The sequence below is a fragment of the Eumetopias jubatus genome, unplaced genomic scaffold (genome assembly GCF_037043125.1).
Source record: "Eumetopias jubatus isolate StellerSeaLion01/CBP00866 unplaced genomic scaffold, mEumJub1_p1.0 scaffold_4, whole genome shotgun sequence".
Lineage (NCBI taxonomy): Eukaryota > Metazoa > Chordata > Mammalia > Carnivora > Otariidae > Eumetopias > Eumetopias jubatus.
The window spans coordinates 93,247,160-93,270,665 of record NW_028274810.1 but is presented as its reverse complement, the minus strand read 5'-3'; the positions used below and the strand labels follow the sequence as shown (position 1 = coordinate 93,270,665).

The 23,506-nt window shown below is 42.4% G+C and overlaps 1 protein-coding gene across 3 annotated transcripts in view; it reads right to left on the bottom strand.

The window, feature by feature from the left end:
• UBR4 (ubiquitin protein ligase E3 component n-recognin 4) overlaps nucleotides 1-23,506 on the bottom strand; it is a 130,792-nt gene that overhangs the window by 88,726 nt on the left and 18,560 nt on the right. For all 3 annotated transcript variants that reach the window (XM_028108295.2, XM_028108297.2, XM_028108296.2), the window contains exons 15-31: nucleotides 22,627-22,814; nucleotides 21,526-21,685; nucleotides 21,319-21,404; nucleotides 14,289-14,458; nucleotides 12,734-13,016; nucleotides 11,740-11,875; nucleotides 10,746-10,825; nucleotides 10,167-10,295; nucleotides 8,822-9,004; nucleotides 8,547-8,669; nucleotides 8,228-8,457; nucleotides 6,303-6,424; nucleotides 4,144-4,241; nucleotides 2,703-2,860; nucleotides 1,714-1,923; nucleotides 473-574; nucleotides 70-170 (exon numbers count right to left, since the gene is read on the bottom strand). In XM_028108295.2, the coding sequence (XP_027964096.1) occupies nucleotides 70-170; nucleotides 473-574; nucleotides 1,714-1,923; nucleotides 2,703-2,860; nucleotides 4,144-4,241; nucleotides 6,303-6,424; nucleotides 8,228-8,457; nucleotides 8,547-8,669; nucleotides 8,822-9,004; nucleotides 10,167-10,295; nucleotides 10,746-10,825; nucleotides 11,740-11,875; nucleotides 12,734-13,016; nucleotides 14,289-14,458; nucleotides 21,319-21,404; nucleotides 21,526-21,685; nucleotides 22,627-22,814 (2,559 nt within the window). The remainder of the gene's footprint in view (nucleotides 1-69; nucleotides 171-472; nucleotides 575-1,713; nucleotides 1,924-2,702; nucleotides 2,861-4,143; nucleotides 4,242-6,302; nucleotides 6,425-8,227; nucleotides 8,458-8,546; nucleotides 8,670-8,821; nucleotides 9,005-10,166; nucleotides 10,296-10,745; nucleotides 10,826-11,739; nucleotides 11,876-12,733; nucleotides 13,017-14,288; nucleotides 14,459-21,318; nucleotides 21,405-21,525; nucleotides 21,686-22,626; nucleotides 22,815-23,506) is intronic.

Genomic DNA, 23,506 nt, shown 5'->3' with positions numbered 1-23,506 from the left:
AGAAAATATGCACAGTATTAGCTGGACATCAAAGTTCCCATAAGAAGATTACTAAAAGCTGTCACTCACTCAGCTGGAAGAGTTTGGTGAAGAATTTCAGAACTCGGTTACAGAATTTAGCAGAGAGGTTCTCATTGGCTGTTGCCATCATGATTTGCACGAGTTCTCCACTGGGAGGCAGAAGAGGTAAAAAAGGAGAGAATCACATTAAGCCTCACATAAAAAGGCATCCGCTTCTATTTCTTCACGATGTCATCTCCCTTCGGGGGACTGGTCACTTGTCAGTCAACGACCCTAGGTGTTCATGAAATCAACCCCTCATCAAAAACCTAAAGGATCAGCAATTAATCTAAGTCCTCCCCACGGTACAAACACTTAAAGCAGGTGTTAAGCGTTCCCTGAGAAAAAATTACCAAATGACTTCAGGAGACATTCAAAAAATGTTCACTGAGTAAAACAAAATACGGCTCACCTATCAGAGAAAAATTCCTCCATAGCTTTACGAGCCTGGCTGCTCTCCAGTTGCTTCTCCAAATATTGGAGACATTCCTCCAAGATGGATTCATCCAGTCCACTGAGGATCAAAAGAAAAATTAACTACCAGAAATAATATGTTTCAATGTCTTCCTAAAACTGATTTTTAAAAATCCGACGTTTATGACTAAACCTTAAGGGCAATATTCAATTTTTTTTTTCAAAGCTTAGCATTAAGGGGCGCCTGGGTGGCTCAGTCAGTTAAGCATCTGCCTTCGGCTCAGGTCATGATCCCGGGGTCCTGGGATCGAGCCCCACATCAGAGTCCCTGCTCAGCAGGGAGCCTGCTTCTCCCTCTCCCTCTGCCTGTCTCTCCCCCCGCTTGTGTTCTATCTCTGTCAGATAAGTAAATAAAATCTTTAAAAAAATTTTTTTTTCAAAGCTTAGCATAAAGCCTGGCTACACAGGAGCTCAGTACGTATCTAACACATTAAACTATAACGAAACAAAAAAGTTCCTAAAGCCTTAAAGGATATAGTCAATGGCTAAGAGTTCAAAGAATCATTGCTGCTGTTTCAAATTATAGACAGATAAATAGGAAGGAAGGAAGGAAGGAAAGAAGGAAGGAAGGATGAGAAAGGAAGGGGGGGAGAGAGAGAGAGAGAGAGGAAAGAAAGAAGAAAGAAAGGGAAGGGAGGGAGGGAGGAAAAGAAAAAAAAAAAGAAATGCCTGATGAAACTCTGGAGTCAACAACAAAAAGCCAGCAATGTCCATACTTGGACTCTTCATTAGTACGGTTCTCAGTGGGACAAAGCTGCAACTCACTCTGCTGCTCTTAAGGGCTCGCCCACATCACTAACAGCCTAAACTACCAAAGTCAAACAATGGTTTGACCCCACCACCCATCTCAGAGGCATGGTTCTAAAAATATTAGAAATTCTACGAAGCTCTTTGTACAGTTCATTGCATCAAGTAAGGCGCTTGATAAGCACCTGTTCAATTACTTAAAGTTTCCAAATCTGAACCATTCCACTTTCTCAAGATTGATTCCTCACAATCATAAAAGCGGAATCCAAATAACCTTTTGGGCACGTCCACAAGAACATAAAATGCACACAAGTACAGAACTGTTAAAAAGCACAATAAGCCATTAATTAAGGACATAAGGTAGCGCTGGTACATTCGGCTGGAAGCAGCAGGAGGTCACGGGAGCCTGACCACCCCCTCAATCAGGCTCACCTATTGGGATCTGCATGATTGGCCAGAATGTTGTAACAACCAGTGATCAGTTTCTCATACACTCGAGCCAAGAACTCCTCAGACTCCGCAGGACCCAGGATGCGCTCCAGGGAGTTGCTACTGATCTCAGCGACACTCTCAGTGCTCGACTCCAAAAGAAGGGGAAGAAGGGTCCGAATTACCTGTGGCGGGTTCATCTCATCGGACCAACTTCAGCAAAGAAAATGAAACCATGTTAGTGAATATACTCCCGCCACAAAGCTGCAAAGGCAAGGACAGGGCAACTCAATCATGTACTGAGGGAGGAGGACTTTTATTCCTGTCTTTTTCCCCTTGATATTTTTTTACATAGGTGTAATCATACAACTTCATAATTTTATTTTTCATTATTGTATCAGAAATAAAAATCATTCCACGTGAGAAGTCCATTTATTAAAATGTTAAATTAACAATATAAAATGTATTTTTTGTAATATTCAGAAAAGAAAATTAACTGAAACCTAAGCTAGAAACCCATCCCAGACAACTTTCATAGAACTGCCAGGAAATCCACATGCCAGGAATGTGGATCACTTTTAAGGCGATGTGATAGAGGCTTTCACCCGGGTCCTACATACAGGAAGACAAAGCAGTGCCTCCCTGGCCTGCCCCAGGCCCCACAAGAGCAGAGGCTAACTCCCACGAGGATTCTGGAGATGCATGATTTGAAATCTATCACTGCCACCTTAAAACTCCAACCCAAAGCACCTCAAAATTACAGTATGATTTAAAGCCTGGATGGCCTTTTCTGCCAGAGGGGAGGAGGTATTCTGCTACCTTTCACATCACATTCTAGATCAATGCTCACAGTACACTCTGAAACAACAGACTCTCTTTGCTACAGAAGCATACAAGAAAAGCATTATTACACGATTATAAATTTCATATTCCTTTAGCTACGAAGGAACACAGAAATAGAGAGCACACAGGGCTCCGTAGTAGATACTAACACAATAAGATCTCCAGTCAGCCTGACCAGTGAGAGGAGGGTGTGCTTCAGAGAAGCAGCCAGGGGCAGACTTTGGCCACAAAGAGTCCCCAAGTGAGCAGCCTGCACAGCACTGATGTAACTCTCCGAAGGGATGGTGTCATTAGCAAAGGCATTGCGCTGAAAGGAAGCAAAACAGACATGAATGGACAGACCGTCTATCTAGCAGGGATAAAAATTCTCACGTGGGAGGAAAAGAACCCAGTGGCATAAACTAAGACCCCACTGTGGTTTCTAGACAATGGCTCTACTCAGTATACACTATTACTCATCCTGGGAAGGAAAGTGGGGTAGAGCGAAAGAAGCAGTTAACAATTTTTAGCTAGTACAAAGGTAACTTAAAATTTAAAAAGTTAAAGGGCGCCTGGGTGGCTCAGTTGGTTGAGCATCCAACTCTTGTTTTCAGCTCAGGTCATGATCTCAGGGTCATGAGATGGAGCCTGCTTAAGATTCTCTCTCTCGGGCGCCTGGGTGGCTCAATCAGTTGAGTGTCTGATTCTTGGTTTCAGCTCAGCTCATGATCTTAGTAGGGTCATGGGATGGAGCCCTCATCAGGCTCCGTGCTCAGCAGGGAGTCTGCTTGAGATTCTTTCTCCCTCTCCCTCCACCCCTCCCCCTCTCTCCTCTTAAAAAAAAAAAAGCTAAAAAGTTAAACTGTTTGTACAAAGTTAAGATACCCAACACCAGTTTTCAAATAATTAGAATATATTCTACTTAACACTAAAACTACTATCTCTAATAATTAAGAAGGAGGTGTATTTTGCATATTTTGCAAAGCATTAGAGTCTCCAACAAAATATCTTCATTATCCTTCCACTATAGCTCCGGGTGATGTAAATAGAGGTCACAATTATAAAGCAGGGATAACAAGATTATAATGCTTGACTTTCACAAAGAACTGTGACAAGGGAATAATATGTTAATAGAGATAATTTGAGCAGAGCAGACACAAAGGTCAAGTGAACTGACAGGAGACTCCACAGTCTTCCAACAGCCTCCAGAACCTGAAAGCTACCCTAGAAAACTATGACAAAAGGAGCAGGTTCCTGACATTCTTCCTAAAAAGAAAATGAAAATAGCTCATATTTACTGAGACTTCAGGAGCCAAAGACTATGCCAGGCACCTTAGATTTAATACAATTAACCTTCACATCCCAGTATGAAAGACAAGGAAACAGAGCGAATAATAAAACGGCTGTCTTATAACACAGTAACATAGATTTCTTAACAAAACCACCACCTGGGTACCATTTGGTAATTCAAGCCTTTGGTTATCGATTCAACCATAGCAAATATATTGCAGCATACCAAAACCTCTTGGCAGATACTTTCAACCTAAGAAATAAGAACAGAACACAGAATGGCTAGCACTCCACCTCTGTACTCTGAGAACAGACACTCACCCAGGATCCGATGTTGGGAAACTCATTGGTGTTGATGTTGTTCCAGGATTCACACACAGCCTGCACCCAGGATGGTAAATTCTGAACCAGTGTGGGACCTGGAGGCGACAGGAAGGACGAGGACTCATCACAAGAGAGAAAAAAATGACACATACTATTTTAAAGCCAAGCCCAAATGCAGAAAGATACACCACTGCCCAAGCTGTCAACACAATTACTAAGATCGCTTTGATGGATCTTTCAATAGCAGTACTACATCCAAGAACTAGCTAATTGCTTAATAGCTAACAATGTCAATTATAAGGTTTTCATTTCCCATCATATTCACTTTCTAATCTTGCAAGTCAAAATGACAACTGAAAAAGGGATACAAAGCAGGAGCATGTCACTACAAGTCAGGTTAAATCACTACTCAGCATCTGTTACACCTTCCACAAACAGGTAGCACTTTAATCTCTTCTCTCAAGATAAATCTGAGGGCAGGGATTCTTTTTCTTTTTTTAAAGATTTATTTATACATTTCAGAGATAGAGTGAGAGACAGAGGTGGGGGAGCAAAGACAGAATCTCAAGCAGACAGAGCCTGACACAGGCCCAATCCCACCACACAGAGATCAGGACCTGAGCTGAAATCAAGTCGGACACTTAACTGACTGAGCCACCAGGTGCCCCTGAGGGCAGGGATTCTTAATGCACATCAAGAACAGCATTCCAGGGGCGCCTGGGTGGCTCAGTCAGTTAAGCATCTGCCTTCGGCTCGGGTCACGATCCCAGGGTCCCAGGAACGAGCCCCACGTTAGGCTCCCTGCTCGGCGGGAAGCCTGCTTCTCCCTCTCCCTCTGCTGCTCTCCCTGCTTATGCTCTCTCATGCTGTCAAATAAATAAATAAAATCTTTAAAAAAAAACAACAGCATTCCATGAAGTAGGAGAATTTAATTTCCAAAAGTGTGACTATCTGAACACTGAAAGGGCATTTAAAGCTTGCAATTCAGGAAAATACAAATGACTATAAATTGAGAGGGTAATGACTGCTCTTAACTCCAGTCCTGCTCAGGTCCTTTTGCTTCCCCAGCCACCATTTCTTTTTTTTTTTTTTAATTTTTTTATTGTTATATTAATCACCATACATTACATCATTAGTTTTTGATGCAGTGTTCCATGATTCATTGTTTGTTCATAACACCCAGTACTCCCTGCAGAACGTGCCCTCCTCAATACCCATCACCAGGCTAACCCATCCCCCTACCCTCCTCCCCTCTAGAACCCTCAGTTTGTTTTTCAGAGTCCATCATCTCTCATGGTTCGTCTCCCCCTCTGACTTACTCCCCTTCATTCTTCCTCTCCTGTTATCTTCTTCTTTTTCTTTTTTCTTAAAATATGTTGCGTTATTTGTTTCAGAAGTACAGATCTGTGATTCAACAGTCTTGCACAATTCACAGCACTCACCGTAGCACATACCCTCCCCAATGTCTATCACCCAGCCACCCCATCCCTCCCACCCCCAACCACTCCAGTAACACTCAGTTTGTTTCCTGAGATTAAGAATTCCTCATATCAGTGAGGTCATATGATACATGTCTTTCTCTGATTGACTTATTTCACTAAGCATAACACCCTCCAGTTCCATCCACGTCGTTGAAAATGGCAAGATCTCATTCCTTTTGATGACTGCATAATATTCCATTGTGTATATATACATCTTCTTTATCCATTCATCTGTCGATGGACATCTTGGCTCTTTCCACAGTTTGGCTATTGTGGACATTCCCAGCCACCATTTCTACCAGATCATTCCTAACACGGGGAAGAGGTCTGCCCAGCATGAAGCAGCAGCTTGCTAATCTTCCTGATCTCCATAAATGAAAAGGAGAACACAGGCTAATGCTTTAGAACCAAATGACTGGTTTGGATCCCAGCCTCCACATCCTGCAAGACATAGGATCTTGGGCAAACTGACTTCTCTAAGACTTAGTCTCCTATGGAGTAAAAGGGGAAAATAACATACATAAAGCTTCTGAGAAGACTGACAGAGATAAACCTATGTCAACGTTTGATATACAGAAAGGTTCCAGTAAGTGGTAAATGTCAGTAGACAGGTAGATAAGTGGTAGGACACGTCCTACTAGTGGTACCAGCATTTCAAAAAGCACATGCACTTACCCAGAGTGTTTGCCTTGCACCTACTAGAGCCAATAGCCAAAACGGCAGCAAAGCCATGCAATTTCTCCTGGGAAGGTTTTTCAGTGGATCCTTCTTCATTAAAGTTCTGCAGCAAATAGGCTCTGAAGAAAAAAATAGGGGATACATGAAAGCTGAAGAATCTACTCCCATCATAGTTAGAAGAAACTGCCCTAGACAAATTGAAACACCTGTACCTCAGTTTCCTAATCTATTAAATGTAGTTGACAGTACCTGCCCCTTTGTGATCTCGTAAAAATTCCAATGGGTAGCTATTTTCCAAAGAATATCCCATCCTCTGAAATGTCCCCAATACACAATTCCAGGACAAATGAGCTTGGCAAACATTGAACACTATCTACCCACCTCCCCCTGGCCTTGAAGATTGGCAGTCTATATACTGAAGGCTCTGAGAAGTACAGTTCACCTTTGAACCACAGGAGTTTTAACCACGCAGGTCCACTTACACAGATTTTTGTCAATAAATAAAACACAATACTGTGAACATATTCTGTCCTCCTTATGATTATCCTATTAACATTTTCTTTTCACTAGCTTAATTGTAAGAATACAGTATATGGTACAAACATATACAAAATATGTGCTAACAGAGACTTTATGTTATCAGTAAGGCAATTACTACAATTCAGGAAAATACAAATGGCTGTAAATTCAGAGGGCAACTACTGCCCTTAACTCCAGTCCTACTCAAGTCCTTTTACTTCCCCATCTGGTCAACAGTAGGCCACGAGTAGTTATGTTTTGGGGGAAACAAAAGTTCTATGCATATTTTCAACTGCACAGGGGGATTGGTGCTTCCAATCCCACAGTGTTCAAAGGTCAACTGTTCTATACTTTTTCAAAAGCAGTTCACCTATATTTACTAAGGACTTCCCAAACTTACTTGCCAGGAACATTTATTAACAGCTTATTGTATAAAGAGTTGGCCTAATGGGCCAGACTGGAGCCTAGCAGCTCTCAGAGGGCAGGGACTTGGTCAGCTTTGCTACTGCAATCCCTCCGGCACCTAGAAAAATACCTGACACATAGCAAGCTCTCCCATTTGCCATTCATGCCTACTGCTCCTGTATCGTCAAGAACTGTGCCTCCAATAGTCCTCACTCTACTTACTCCAAGACATTCAAACTTAGGCTTTAGTTAAGCTTTACAACAACCCAAGTCCCTTTTAGCATAAAAGCTCCATAGAACAGGAGCTGAACAGCGAAATCCTACAGGGACCAGAGAAAGTAAATAAGCGTAAAGGGGCCCGGTGAGAACAGCTATACAGGGTAGCCATTCCTCAACTCTGGTGTGCTAATGTTACGTGGCAAGTCAGACACAGTTTTGCCAGTTCTTCCCATGTACGAAAAGCCTTAAATTTTGTTTTGTGAATAAACTCCCCATCTTTAGGGCGTGCAATTTGCAATATGTATTATTTTAGAAAAGACCGGATTTCAAAATACTCCCCGACTCATTATAAAATTTCTCTACTTACATGAAATTTAAAGAGCATTTAAAGCTTCATCTTAGTGAATAACAAAAATGACATGTTTAGGGAAATTTCATTATCTTTCCTTGTATCCTACAAGTTAAACACTAGAAAATATTTAAAGATTTATAGAAATCAAACTTCTTCTTGACTCTTCCTGAACTATTTGAAAATTCTCTCATGAGGCATCCCTTTCTTTATATTAGAGAAAAAAACATTCTACCAAGACAGAAAAAAACCCTGAGCTGACAAAAAGAAAAAAAATGTAAGATTCTGAGTCCTTAAGGATCTGCACAGTGAACAGTACTTAGAACCACTAAGCTCAATTTGAAGAATTTTCAGGCTTCTAAACAAAGTAAACAACCCAAGGATCTCAATTCCCCATTTCCAACATCTGTGGTCAGGCAGCCCGTCACACCTAGTGAATGATGCATAGGTGTCAATGAGTTGTAGAGTGGCTGGAAGCAGGTTCTTGGTGATCTCAGATGACTTATGAGGATCGGTCTCGGCGGCCATCTTGGAAAAATGCTCATCCAGGGAGACCTGGACCTTCGAAATGGCAGCATCAAGGGTGTAGATGGACTGCAGACTTGGAATTTCATGGAGTTGCAAGATGGTGGTACAGTCGATGCTACAGAATGATGAGATCTTTAAAAGTACCCAAGATATTAATTAGTTGTGGCAAAGGGCTGCGGCAGAAGCTAAATCCTGGTATTATGGACCCAAAACGAACATACCTGTCGAGCAAAGTATTCCTCTACAATTTCAACGTCATATTTCACTGAGCTGCATTTGGTAGATGCCAGTTCTAGGAGAGAACCAGCATGTTCTGCCTTCATGCCCTGTTTGATAAGGTGATCCTGTTTGGACAGCAAGAAAAAGTGTTCAGGAGATTATCACAGACAGAGTCTAAAGCTTTCATTATCCTTAAAAACTAACAAGTTCCCACAAGTACAGAGCATGGTGGCTTTGGCCACCCCTTGGCAGCAAGCCTTGGGTGACACCGTGGTACCTTTATCCAGCTGACGTAAGAGCTGATGCGGAGGCGGGAAGACCAGCGCAGAGTGTGTAAGATGTCACATTCACTCATCTCAGGTGAGTTCAGAGCCAGCTGGTTCACATAGGTCTTTGATGGTGGCAAAATCCCCAGGATCCTCCACAGTATCAAGAAGTGACACTGAAGGGCACAGGCCTCCTGGAAGAAATGAAAAGAGTGGTCACAGCAGTGGCACTTGGTATCGAGTCATGAGCCCCCGGACAGTAAGAACGATTCCAAATACAACTGTTTAAAGCACACTGTGTGCAGTCCTGACCTTCAATTGAGATCTGGCTTGCAAGTCTGCTCTGCAGGTCTTTGACAGAGAATATATATAATAACAAAGCAGAAAATAGGGCGCCTGGGTGGCACAGCCATTAAGCATCTGCCTTCAGCTCAGGTCCTGATCCCAGCGTCCTGGGATCAAGCCCCGCATCAGGCTCCCTGCTCAGCGGGAAGCCTGCTTCTCCCTCCCCCAACCCCACCCCCACGCCGCTGTGTTCCCTCTCTCGCTGTCTCTGTCACATAAATAAAATCTTTAAAAAAAAAAAAAAAAGACAAATAGTAAAACACACATGTAAGTAACTTGCTCCACCTGTGCACATCTCACAGACCAAAGTCATTGTTTTAAGACAACTCTGGCTCCCCAAGAATTTACCAAGTAACCAAAAGAGAGCAGACCATTCTGCCTGGCAACCCCATCAGGAGGTGCCCCTTTCTGTGGCCTGAACTGCTGTTACAGCTTCCAGAAGTAGAGACGCATTCATGGGACCACAGAAAAAAAATGCCAGTGGGAGACTTTCACGTCAGACATCAACGACCGTTCACTGAAGGTCTGATATTTAGGTGGCCATTAACTCTCAAAGTCATATAGTTCCCTCAATGTAACAGAAAGAAAGGCAAAAATGGTTAAATTATCTCTAAAGTGAACACAGCCAACAAAACTACATAGAAATACTGACATATCAGGGGCGCCTGGGTGGCTCAGTCGGTTAAGCGGCTGCCTTTGGCTCACATCATGCTCCCAGGGTGCTGGGATTGAGCCGCACGTCGGGCTCCTTCCTCAGCGGGGAGCCTGCTTCTCATTCTGCCCGTCCTGCCCCCCTCCCCGCTTGTGCTCACTCTCAATCTCTCTCGCCCTCTCTTCCAAATAAATAAAATCTTTAAAAAAAAAAAAAATACTGAAGTATCAGTCAGTTCTGGAAATAGATAATTCAGTAGATCCCAGGAATTCCAGGAAGAAATTTCTGGTAGAACCACTACCCAATTATCAAACACATTCCAAACTCTTTATAATCAGCCTGGGCTTCAGTGGTCTTACCAGGGCCGTTACATTCTTGTTTTCCTTTCTCCTGACTGTATCAAGCTGGGATCCAGCTGCAAGCAGGGATGTCAGTGCAGTGTAAAGCTCATCATACTTGACAAGCTTAGAGAAAAGAACGTCACATGCCTAACATGGAGGGAAAAAAACATTTTTTCTTATTTTTTGAAATATTTTGTCTACTACCCATACACTATCATTTAATCTCATGACTGCCAAAATAGCTCATTCAAATTACAGGTAAGAATTTCTCATTGCAGCAAGATTCCCATTCAGGGATCTCTCTCAGTTTTATGGACTATTGTGAGCACACAAGGGCAGGTATTAGAATGATGTTAACTATTTTTTCCATTAAAAATATCTGCACGTGAAGATGCTAACAGAGACAGGAAGAAGGTGCCCCTACGGCAAAAGTAGAGCCCAGCAAATAACATATTCCTACTAGAATAAGTTCAAATCCTAATACAGGCCAAATTCCCTCATTACAAAAAGCAAGTCATTCCCTTTTCCCCTGACAGACTGATTTTGGTGGAAACCATCTGACCCACATGTAAAATGGGGTTTTAAAATTCCTGGTACCACAGAATCGAGTCGGTTCAAATCATCCTCTGAGGCTTCTGGGGACAGGACACAGTAGAATCTGGGTTGTGGGACAGCATCTGAAAAACAGTGGGCTCGTTAAAAGAATGGTCTCATTCTCAACTCTGTTTAGCGAGTATAAAATGTAAAAACTAAATAAACACTTTGGACACCTGAAGACACAAACAACCTTGGCACTGCTGACATTCGGGGCCAGGTAATTCTTTGCTACAGTCCTGTGCACGACAGGATGTTTAGCACCCTCCCTGTTGTGACAACCAAATAGGTCTCCAGACACTGCCAAATGTCCCCACCGGGGGAGGGGCCCAATCATCCCTAGTTAAGAACCACTGCTCTAGGGGCGCCTGGGTGGCTCAGTCATTAAGCAACTGCCTTCGGCTCAGGTCATCATCCCATGGTCCTGGGATCGAGCCCCGCATTGGGCTCCCTGCTCGTCAAGGAGCCTGCTTCTCCCTCTCCCTCTACTGTTCCCCCTGCTTGTGCACTCTCACTCTGTCAAATAAATAAATAAAATCTTAAAATAAAAATAAATAAAAATAAAACAAGAAGCATTTCATCAAAAGAATGGACAACTGCTCCTGAGAAACACCACAGAGAAGGTCATGGCTCCTATTATGTTCTCAACAGTATCCCACCATGACCCAAAACGAAATTTAGCCTGTGGGCTAGAACCACATTCCTATGGAAAATTAAATGTAATCACTCAGAGTGGCAGGAATCCATGTACTGCACTCTATGAGCAGACACAAAAATTCCTAATTCTTATGTCTCAGTGTTGCTTCGTTTTTTGTTTTTAAATCAATGTGGGATATGTGACAGTCTATTTCCGAAAAGGTTTTGAATCCCTTGGTATTTGCCACCTGTAGGGAATAGACTAAATCTTGAGGAGTGTCCAGCAATCTCCAGCACCAAATTCAATCCCCCCCCGTGAGAACTAGTGAGTCAGCTTCTTACTGACAATCTTCTTTCTGACCTGATGAAAAATGCTTAGACCAGTTTTCTTCTACTTCTTTGAACCCATGATAGAGAGGGGTGGTTGCCCGGCGGCTGTTGCTGTCCTGGGATCCATTTGCCCACCCAAAAGGAGGACTCAGCAAATTATGCTGCACCTTTTAAAACACAAATACTCAAATTAAGAAAGATACAAAGCCACATTCCGCATCTCACTGCAGGTGTGATAACTCGTCAATATATCAAAGCTTGGGAAACTCACAAACCAAAATAGTTTTGATTTTTCTGTGATTTCTTTGGGAGCATCTTTTTGCCAAAGTATAATGGGAATAGGGCTCAAGCAAACATTTTAGGAAATGCTGAATAATCCTTAACTGGCCTTCCCGTCCTCATGTTGGATCCCTATAACAAAACAGTTTACTAATCCATAAAACTTACTGCTCAACTATCATTCAACCACTAACAAATACTCAGGGAGGGCAGATGCTCAGGGCACTGAGCTGGACACCAGGTAAAGTGGGTTAATTCAAAGGACATCTGTGAACAGAACCTATAATCCAATTTTCACAAAACCATCAAATCAAATAACCTACATTTACTGCTCCTGGCTAAATACAAAGCGTGAGCGCACACACACAAGTCCAGTAGTCTTCCTAAGGTTAATCATAAACCTACCACAAGAAATGTCTAAAACCTAAAGTGAGCAGGTCATTTTGCTTTGGATCATGGCAACTTGAGAAGAAAAACACTCTCGGGGCGCCTGGGTGGCTCAGTTGGTTAAGCGTCTGCCTTCGGCTCAGGTCATGATCCCAGAGTCCTGGGATCAAGCCCCTCATCAGGATCCCTGCTCCTCCGGAAGCCTGCTTCTCCCTCTCCTACTCCCCCTGCTCGTGTCCCCTCTCTCGCTGTCTCTTTCTCTGTCAAATAAATAAATAAAATCTTTAAAAAAAAAGAAAGAAAAAGAAAAACACTCTCGATAACAGCTAGTAAAGCAAAAACAATGTGTTCATCTGTACCTGCTCGAACAGATACACAGGGGCTTTGGAGTACTGATGAAGCAGATAATCAAAGATCAGAAGGAGGCGAGCCAGGATGAGAGGCACGGAGCGCGCCTGCGCATCCATGTTGGCACTCAACTCCTGGATGATCTGCACAAAAAGGGTCAGTATGGCCCGCCGGCCTTTCTCAGTGAAATTGTGGAAAATGAGAAGGAGCAGCTGCAGGTGTTCTACATTCAAATCTTCCGTCTCGTTGGGCACCACCCCTTGCAGGGCATTCTGCTTCATTGTCGACAGAAACCTACCGCAGAGAAAAGGAGAACGTGTCTGGTAAAAGAAGTCCGAACATCCCCCAAGATTTACAATGTCCAGGGCTTGGAGGAGTTAAGCTTTTTAAACCCAGGCATTAAGATAACAAATCAAGACAAAAATCTACACGTAAAGAGAAGATTAAAAACTCAACTTCGGCTACGAAAAAGATAAATTCGGCCACAAAATATTCCCTGTTGACTGTGGCAGTAGTGTAAACACCCACTCTGCCATTTCTGACCATGAAAAGAACTGTAAGCTCCCCCAAAAGGTGGCTCATTTTTTTTAGTTAATAAACCTGGATAGTTTTATAAACTAGAAACAGTTCAATTACTTTTCCCTATAATTTGACTCTACAGCTTAATTTGTATTTTAAGAGTTTATACTACAGATTAAAATCACTGCATGACAGCACTCAAAAATAACTCAATGTACTAAAAAGCAATAAAAAATATTACACTATTCAGAGAACCTGTCTAAAGAGCTTTTATGCAAAAAAGGAATGAATGTAGACAACTGTTTTCCATTGCCTTTGGCTAATTTAGGAGAGAGATTTGTGTTTTAATAAGGGTTTCCCTCACCCCATCCCCCTATGCTCCCCCCTCCCCCCCTCCCCCCCTCCTGGCCTTTTTGCAAGATTCCACCAAGAAAAATACAGTGGGACTTTGGCATTCAAGGAGGTTTATGATTTCTCAAATCCAGCATTAGAGCTATTTGATCATAGTATGGGGAAGAGAAAAGCAAAGCCTTTTAGGAAAACAAACTGCTTTGAAGACTCTTAACCATGTAAACAAAAATGGCAAATATAGGTCCATCTAAAGAGGATTTAGATGATTAATCTGAGCTTCCCCCAAGTAAAATAATTCTTTAAAAGTTGTCCAAAAAAGACTGCAAGTCACCCTGAGTGGTTTTCATGTTGAAAGCAAAATAACCAAAGACAGAGTTGGCTTCCCTGTTCCCGGTCTTTCAGAAAATCAGGTCAGGTTAAATTGGCTACGTTCAGGATTCAGGTTCGGTCTCATAACTGCAACCATACCCCCATGTGCTAAGGGATGATTCTGTTTCCAGACCATGGTGTAGGTACTTCTGCTTCTTCAACAGCACATCTTCCCCCAAAGCCATCAGAAACATACTCCTCCACCCTCACCACCGTACACCCTACCATCAGATACCACCTCAGAGCCCCAGGCTAACTGCAGACAAGTCAAACAAATTAAAAAAGCACAGAACCTTCTCTGCAGGGCTTCTCCTGGAGTTCTCTTACCTGTCCCAAACTTTAAGGCATTCAGGGACATCAGGATCACCTTGAGCGCCGGCTTTATGTTGCCAGATGAGCAAAAGGCGTGAAAGCACAGAGAGGCTTTGAGGGTGAATGTACAAGGGCCAAGGGCCCTCAGAGAAAGGTGCTACTCCCAGCTGCTGCAACAGCGTGTTCTGCCAGGAAAGACATACAAGAGACCATTAGGAAAAAAGACGGAAAATGAGGCCAAAGGTTCCCCGCGGGCCCTAAATGTTACTCTTTAATGCTGGAAGAGTATTTTAAAGAGCATGAGGAAATTCAGATTTAGACGCACTTTGGAGAAAGGTCATTTCACTCAACGAACAGGAAAAAAGGGAAAATTACTAATCTAATCCCAGTCACAACTATAGCTAATTAGTGTCAGAACTGGGGTCCTGACACTAAAGGAGAGATGCACGAGACAGCAGAATCTGGATGACCGTCCAAACGAGCTGACAGTTTTTCTTTCACAACGTGTTATATACCTCAAGTAACATACAAAGTGGGAAGGTCCTGCAACTCGTAGGTCCAGCCGCTTGTATTTTCTTGTAAGCCTCTGCTTAGAGGCAGAGAAAGTCTGCCTCTATAATGTCAAGGCACCCCAAATTAGTCAGGGTTGTCTGCCTCCAGTTGTAGCGTGTCTTTCAAATGAGCTTGACTTGCAGCTCAGTTATCTAAGCTGCAACTTATCTTCTCAAACACACACACAAACTGAGCACGATGCCAATGGAAAACCAGACAAAGGCCTGCTTTCTCACTTGGCTTCAGAAGACACAAATCATAGTTACCTCGGGATACAGGATAAATTTCTAAGTCTGTCAAATTAAATTATATTCTTTTTTTTTAAACTTTTTATTTATTTATTCATGAGAGACAGAGACAGAGAGAGAGAGAGAAAGGCAGAGGGAGAAGCAGGCTCCCAAGGAGCAGGGAGCCTGATGCAGGACTCGATCCCAAGACCCTGGGATCATGACCTGAGCCGAAGGCAGACGCTTAACCATCTGAGCCACCCAGGCGCCCCAAATTAAATTATATTCTTATAAAACATCCCAGAGGAGCCCAATCCTTGGAAATAATTATTCAAAATGTCACAGATATCAAGAGTAGTTCACACATGTACTGGGTGGTTATCACAGGCTAGCTGCACACATACTGCCACACGAAATGCTCAGAGCTATAGCATTAGGTGGGTACGTGCTCCATTTTACTGATGCGGAAATAGAGCTCAGAGCGGTTTAAGAACACGACCTAAGCCACATGATTCCCATGTGTCCAAGCCAGGTTTATCTCTAAAATCTGCATTCTTAATCATTATGCTGCACACAGGCTTAAAGACTTTTCTCAATTCCTGACTCAAGGAAGTAATTCAAAAAACTTAACATGCCTTAACTACATCAAAAATATTACCTGTAGCACTCCTGTAATAATAAAAAAAAATTTTAGAAAAAAATCTTAGTGTTCAATCAAGGAATATGCAGCCATAATAGTGACAACCATAAAGAAAAAGGTAACAATTTTTGAAATAGTAAAATTTTTAAAAGCAGAAGAAAGAGATGTATAGATGTTCTGATCTTAACTGCAAAACTGTGCAACTATAATATAGGGACTAGAAAAAAACATCAAAAAATGTAAATCATGAATTTGGTGGAAGGATATGTTATCGATGTCATATTTTTTGAGAGGGTTTTTTGTTTTGTGTCAAGTTGTTTCAGGCCTCAGAGCCCTAAGAAATGAGCGAACATTCCTCAGAACCTGGTTTCCCCTATCCACTCCAACTCTCAGTAGCCCCTAAGTAAGGGAAACTGACTTTTTAAGTAAAACTGAGCCACAGCACCCCCACAAAGGCCTGGCTGAAGCCTTCCCTCCAGCCCTCCAGGTGCCCTGCGCCCACCCTTGCTTGGTGCCGGCACTCCTGGACTCTCTGCCTCCGCCCTCCCCATTCGGGCCATCTTCCAACCCTCTTAACTGTTCTCGTGACTTCAACGGCTGCCTCTTAGTGGTTAAATCCCAAAGCTCCATTATCAATCTTAATTTTTTTTATGATTTCTTACTTATTTGAGAGACAGCGCAAGCACGAGTGGGAGACAGAGACAGAGGGAGAAGGAGAAGCAGACTCTCCACTGAGCAGGGAGCCTGATGTGGGGCTCCAACCCAGGACCCCAAGACCATGACCTGAGCCGAAGGCAGACGTTTAACCGACTGAGCCACCCAGGCATCCCTCAATCTTAATGTTTTAAGAACTGAATTTCAGACTCACATTTCCAACTACTTTCTAGATGTCTTCATCCCACTGGCACCTCAAAATGTCATCCTATTTAAAATGATTTTTTTAATAGTAGTAGTGGCAACTATTTTAACTAAAAACATAAATAAAACATACAATTCCTATATACAAAACTCATATACAATGCCCGTATACAAAAATATACGAACTGCTTTTCTCATTGGACTGAAAGGGCTATAAAATTCCCCATCCTGACAGGAAGCAACACAATCCCATGGTAACATCACAGTTCACTGCCTTTAGCTTACTCCTTCATGAAAAGAAAGCCTCGCACTCAAGCTCTCCTGCACCGTGGCTTCCAGGCTGGCCGACCACAAGGGACTGCAAGTTATGTGGGTAAGCAGACACGGCTTGTTTTTCAGAACAAAGAGAAAATGGCACAATGCGCCTCATGTAGCTTAACAACCCAGAGGATCATTCTGAGCAAACCTGCAACCGTGAGTAAAAAGAACCCGAGTTGACTCAAACCTAAGAGTGAGCTCCCTGCACACTCACAACGGCTCCTTCTACCACCAAACCGACTCTCCTTGCTGACGTCCCCTTTCTATGAAAGACAACGGCACCCTTCTGGTCTCATTTGGGTTGAAAAGGCAGGCAGTATCTCAGACCCTTCCTATCCATGTCCTTTACCCCAGTCAAATAATTTCCCATGATCTCTACCGTGGGCCCTTTATCCACATTGTATCACCCACCCCCTTTCCTCATGATCCCAAACTAATTCAAGTCATCTGGATTTCTTCAGTACCCGCAACACTACCTGGCACATAGTAGGTGCTCAATGAATACTCAGTGAATGAATGAGTGACCTAGACCACTACGTAATATTAAGTTATTATACTCCCACACGTAATAGTAATAAATACAAGACAACAAATATGTTAATAACAACTATAACATTAAGAAGAAGAAGAAGAATAGTAACAAACTAATAAAGATAGCAGCTAATCTTTAGTAGGAACTAGTAGACACACACACTAGCCAGGTGTGTGTCTTGTTTTTACTTACATCACGATAAAATAACGTAACATAAAATTTACCACTTAAATCGTTTTTAAGTGTACAGTTCCACGGCATTAAGTACACAGACACTATGCAAACATCACTATCATCCATCTCCAGCACTTTTTTATTTTTCCCAACTGAAACTCTCTGCCCATGAAACACTAACTCCCTGTGATATTGTGATATAAGAAGAAATACATATTTGGTCTCTGTCCCATTTCTGGCACAGAGCTCCTAAAAATTTTGTCATTTCCTGACAAGAGTGAGAAGAACGTATTTTGCTCTTCATAATAAGCCCCTTTCAATAACACCTGTGTTTATGATAATGAGACCCCTAGACAGCTTCAGGATGGGGGCCGATTGCCAGAGGAACCAACCACATGATTAGAGGGCTGGATCCCCAACCTTACAGCTCCATCCCCAACTGGGGCTAGAGTTTGAGTTAATCACCAATGGCCAATAGAGCAGAATGCCAACAGAAAGCCAGACTAAGCCTGCTTTCTCATTTGGCTTCAGAAGACAAAAATCATCTCAGCAGACTGCTCTATTAAACAAATTTGAAAGAACAGAGAGACCATGCCAACTAAGCACATGGCCTTTTAGGAGAAAGTCCTCTTTCCAAGATGTTCGTAAGTCTTCTTCAATAAATAGGTTTTGATTTCTTCTGTAAGTAGAGAAAGCCTAGCGGTCTAACTAATTCAGAACGAGTTTTTTATTATTCTGACAGGTGAAGAAAGTTTTTATGATATAACTTACATTTGTTTTCTCTCACAGACTGGGCTCCATTTCATTTACCTCCCTTAAAGGACACTGTGTATGTCTTGCAATGCAAGCCAGACACCTTGGGTAAATAACTTTGTATGTGAGATGCCTGGGTGGCTCAGTCAGTTAAGTGTCCAACTCTCGGTTTCAGCTCAGGTCATGATCTCAGGGTCATGAAATGGAGCCACGTGTCAGGCTCCACACTATGTGTGAAGCCTGCTTAAGATTCTCTCTCTACCCCTCCCTTCCGCCCACCCCCCCCCGCCGCGCCAAGCACACATGCACTCTCTCTCAAAAAAAACTTTGTACATGATTCCAGAGAAACAATATCAATAACAGATAGTTAAATTACACTAACCATCCTTCACTTTCTTCCATCATAGTAATGAAATTTGAGGGAAGAATTTAAAGTCCCATGTTTGGAAATGGAATGAAGAGGGAAGTTTGATAATTTGCTCTCCATAAAGTCAGTGGTTATGGGCAGCCAAGCTGCATGTCCACACAAGGTCTGGAATTATTTTGTAAATGCTAAGAGGGCAACATCATTACAGGAATCTTAAGAACTCTTATTCTCTACAGGAAAGTATTTCTTCCCCCATTATTTGGACAAGTTTAGGCAGGAAAAGGCCAAGTCTATGAACTTTGAAACTTCCCTAAATAAACTTAGATCTCAGCAAGGAGCTATTAACTTTCGCAGGACATCCTGACCCTATACAGTCTGAGAAGGTGCTACAGGCCATATGCTAACTGAAGCATTTTCTTCTCTTCATCTTAGATAGATCAACAACTTTACCACTCAAGTTATAGTCCCTTTCCTGACCAAAAAAAAAAAAATTTTTTTAAAGATTTATTTATTTGAGAGGGCTAGCGCACACACATGTGCATGCGCAGGGGGAGGGGCGGAGGAAGACGGAGGGAGAATCTCAAGCCAACTCCAAGCTGAGCATGGATCCTGACACGGGACTCAATCTCACAACCCTGAGATCAGGACCTGTGCCAAAACCCAGAGTCAGACGCTCCACTGACTATGCCACCACTGACTGCACCCCCAAAGCAAATTTTTTCAACTAACATTAGGTACATATAAATAGGTTTTATAATCATCTTTTTAAACAATGAAATAAATTAAGAATTTTTCAAATAACAGGATAGTAAGAATCAAGTTTAACCTTTTGAAATAGCTTCCTAGATCCTGTCCCTTTGGAGGCAAGTGCAAACCCCTGAATTGTGTCCTGGTTCTGAAAATCCACTGAAATAATCTTAAGAATAACAAAAAATTTTCACAACAATCTTCGGCAAGCTATTGGAGAGATCTACCAAATATAAGTCTTCTGGGGAAGTGAGGGGTAGCTACAACTAAGAATCTGCATTTATTAAATTCCCCAGGGATCTTTATGTACACTAAAAGACTAAGAATCACTAACTTAGACCACGTTAAAAAAATTATCATCAGAATACGACACTGTTGGGGCACCTGGATGGCTCAGTCGGTTAAGTGTCTGACTCTTAATCTCAGCTCAGGTCTTGATCTCAGGGTCATGAGTTCAAGCCCCACAATGGGCTTGGGGAAAAAAAAAAAAAAAACACGACATGGTCAAATGTTGGGAGAGAAAGTGAATCCACCAATGTGACACGTTGCTGATGGTAAAACTTGGTGCAGCTTTTTTTTTTTTTTTAAGTAATCTCTACACCCAATGTGGGGCTCAAACTCACAACCCCGAGACCAAGAGTCACATGCTCTACCGACTGAGCCAGCCAGGCGCCCCATCGGTGCAGCTACTTTAGAGAGCAAGTCTGGCACTACCTGCTTACAGTCACATACTCCGGATCCTACTAATTCTACTCCCAGTTATCTGCCCATGAGAACCCCTTGTTATGCCAGGGGACCCAAGATCACAGCAACAGCTGGAGTAACAACAAACCCTGACACAACCAAAAGGTCCACCAGTGGGAGCAGAGGGGAGGTAACAAATTGGTAGTCACAAACACAACGGGACAGCATGTAACAGTCAAAACAAAAACTACAGAATCAGCAAGAGTAGAGATGAATCTTGGCAACATAATGCTAAATAATATTCAATGAAAAAAGAAAGCCTAACAAAATTATACAGAACATGGTATCAATTACTATAAAGCTAAAAGCAATCAAATAGTTTGAAACTTTAAGGAATACAAATGTAAAAATAAATATATATATGAAACTAATGAAAGGGGGAATTTGAGATACAGGATTCAAGACATCGCCTACTAGTGAGGAGAGAAAACCCTAAGATTTTTAAGGCCTACCATCAAGATCCTAGGCTTTATTCTGGTGGTGAGTCTGCAAGTAGGCGTGTATCTAAAAGCATCTACCTCCTGTAATTTGAATGACTCCTTTAAAACACACATTTCCAGGGACGCCTGGGGGGCTCAGTCGGTTAAGCATCTGCCTTCAGCTCAGGTCATGATCCCAGGGTCCTGGGATCGAGTCCTGCATTGGGCTCCTTGCTCAGCAGGAAGCCTGCTTCTCCCTCTGCCTGCCGCTCCCCCTGCTTGTGCTATCTCTCTCTCTCTGACAAATAAATAAAATCTTTAAAAAATAAAATAAAAATAAAACACACATTCCCAACATGGATTTCTTAGATTACTAATGAAGTTAAGCATTTCCTAGGACTGTTAGTCACTGATAATTCCTTTTATAAACTGCCCTCTTGTCTATTCTGTCCACCTGTCTACTAGGGCAGTCATTAGGAGCTGGTTTTGTAGTTTTTCCTTTGCTTTAAGCTTACTGAAAGACTTAGAAATAAAGAACACATTTTCTCTTTCTTAAAATGATCCTGATGCGGCAGTGGGACATACTAGAATAATCTCTCTCTTTCCAGTGAGGGGGTTTCCACCACAAGCCATGCTCCTTTACAATTGGAACACTACAGCCTACTGGGAACGGACGCAGACAGCACTTGGCCAAAGGTCTCAGTGCACACAAACCTGCAGGTTGGGTGACTGAAGGTCAGAAGTTACCAGAGAGTGGTTGAAGTGATAGAGAGCAGCAGCGAACTCTTCATCTGATGAACCTGGAAGGCAAATAAGGACACTGATTATTCAAGCAGCCCCTGATGCATCATACCGCCCTGCCAACAGCCAAACGCCACTGGGGAAAAAAAAATCCACTAGGTCCCTATCCTGTCTACTGACCCTTGAGTCCATCTTTGTCCACCTCCTTAATGATGCTGGCCAGGGTGGCCATGTGGTGTTCTGAAAGAGACACACTCAGGTAGTTTCGGATAAAATTGTTCCGCGAGTTCAGCATGGAAGAAGTGATGAAGTTCAAAATGTTGGAAGCCAGACCTAAGAACTAAAAAGAACATAAAGAACCTTATGTCAGGGTCACAAGCCCAGAGTGCCTCCAAATCCTGAATATAAAGAGAAATAAAACATGCCCACAGATCTGATGCAACAGACGCAACGAATTAGAGTCAGATTTTAAATCCCCTACAGTTGGACACAATTTAATTATGACAATCTTTCCCACATAATTCTACCAGTTACACAAAATTGCACCAGTTAAACACAACAGACTTCAGAAAACACCGTGTGAAGACAGAGACTGCTTGAGAGACTTGTCATTCCTCTAAGGCCCTGCATTTCTTCAGCTCAAGGACATTACTGAAATAAGGAATTCTGAAGTCTGTATGATCATTATACACACACAGAATTCCCAGCTCTTTACCTGTCTCTCAAAATGAAACTGAATTATTGTGTAAATGTTTTATGTCCACAACCCGGACTAGACTAAGCTGTAGGAAAGTGTGGTCCGTATCTAACTTGTTTTACCGATAAAGCTTTAGAACAGGATTGATAGTACGTTATCTAGAAATGCTGCTTGAACAAGTTAATTAGCAAGCACTTAACGATGGCCCACACCTATGCTAAGGGCTCTTTAATTCTTCACAACACCCCTAAAGGCAGGTACAATCACTCCCATATGACAGAAGACAAAATTGAGGCTTGGAGAATTTTAGATTCTTGCCCAAAGTCTCAGAGCCAGTAGTGGTAGAAGGATTCAAACTCACTTCTAACTCCAAAGGCTATGTTACTAACCCTCAATCAAAGAAATAATACCAAGAGTAGAAATCATTTAATCAAACACCATCAGGACACTTAAGTCTTAAGTAAATATCTAAATATTACTTAAGATTATTATTAGTTAACCCAACCTATTAGTTCAAACGATCTGCTTTTCACACCCCTTCTCCCCACCTCTCCTTCCCCTAAACCTCAGAAATCCACTCTTACCAGCTCAGGATCTTTGCGACTAGCCAAAATGTTGCCCTTCTCACCAGGGGCCTGTTTACTGGGGCTTTTAACTCGAGGAGAGCTCTCCAGCGGAGGGGGTGGGGGAGGAGGTGGAGGTGCCACTTTCTCTTTACTGGGGGAGATGGTCTCCTCAAACCACTGCCCCAAAATAGGCTCACTGTCATCATCTGAACAGAGAAAAAAATAGAAGTAATAAAAATAACACATTTTTACAAAGTTTTTAGTACATCGGCTTTGTGGAAATATCTACGCCAAAAGGAACACAAGGATATCTTGATTTCAGGTGGTAGTTACATGGTTGCATAAATTTATCAATACTCATCTAAATGTACACATAATGTACACATAAAACAGGAGCATTTTATTATCTATGTTATACCTCAACAGAACTGGTATTTCTTAAAGGAGCCCAATGAAGAAAGAGAAACAACCTCACTTTACTGGCAACAAGCCAAACATTTTGAAAGACAAATCTGTTCTTACCTATCAGTTCCCAAATTAAGAGCTACACCTTTCACAATACTCTATACATTATTCCCACAAACCTGATTATAAAGAACCTGAGACATTTCTCTTATTCAATCTCTCTCCAAAGACAGGAGGGAATGTTCATTTTGCCCTGTTGTTCACTGAAACAGTCTGGAGTTCCTCTCCCTATGCCTCCCCAAGCCACACATCGGTGGCAACAGCCAAACCCAACCCCTCTCACACAACCTCTGGAGTTGCACTGGGAAAGCTCAGAACAGAGTTCACCAAACAGGTCCACACAAAAAGAAGAACTGACATGTATTCTGATCTTGGAAGGTAAGGGCTGAAAAGCAATCTGGGCTGAGAGCAGTTTCTGTCCTCTGTCTCCACG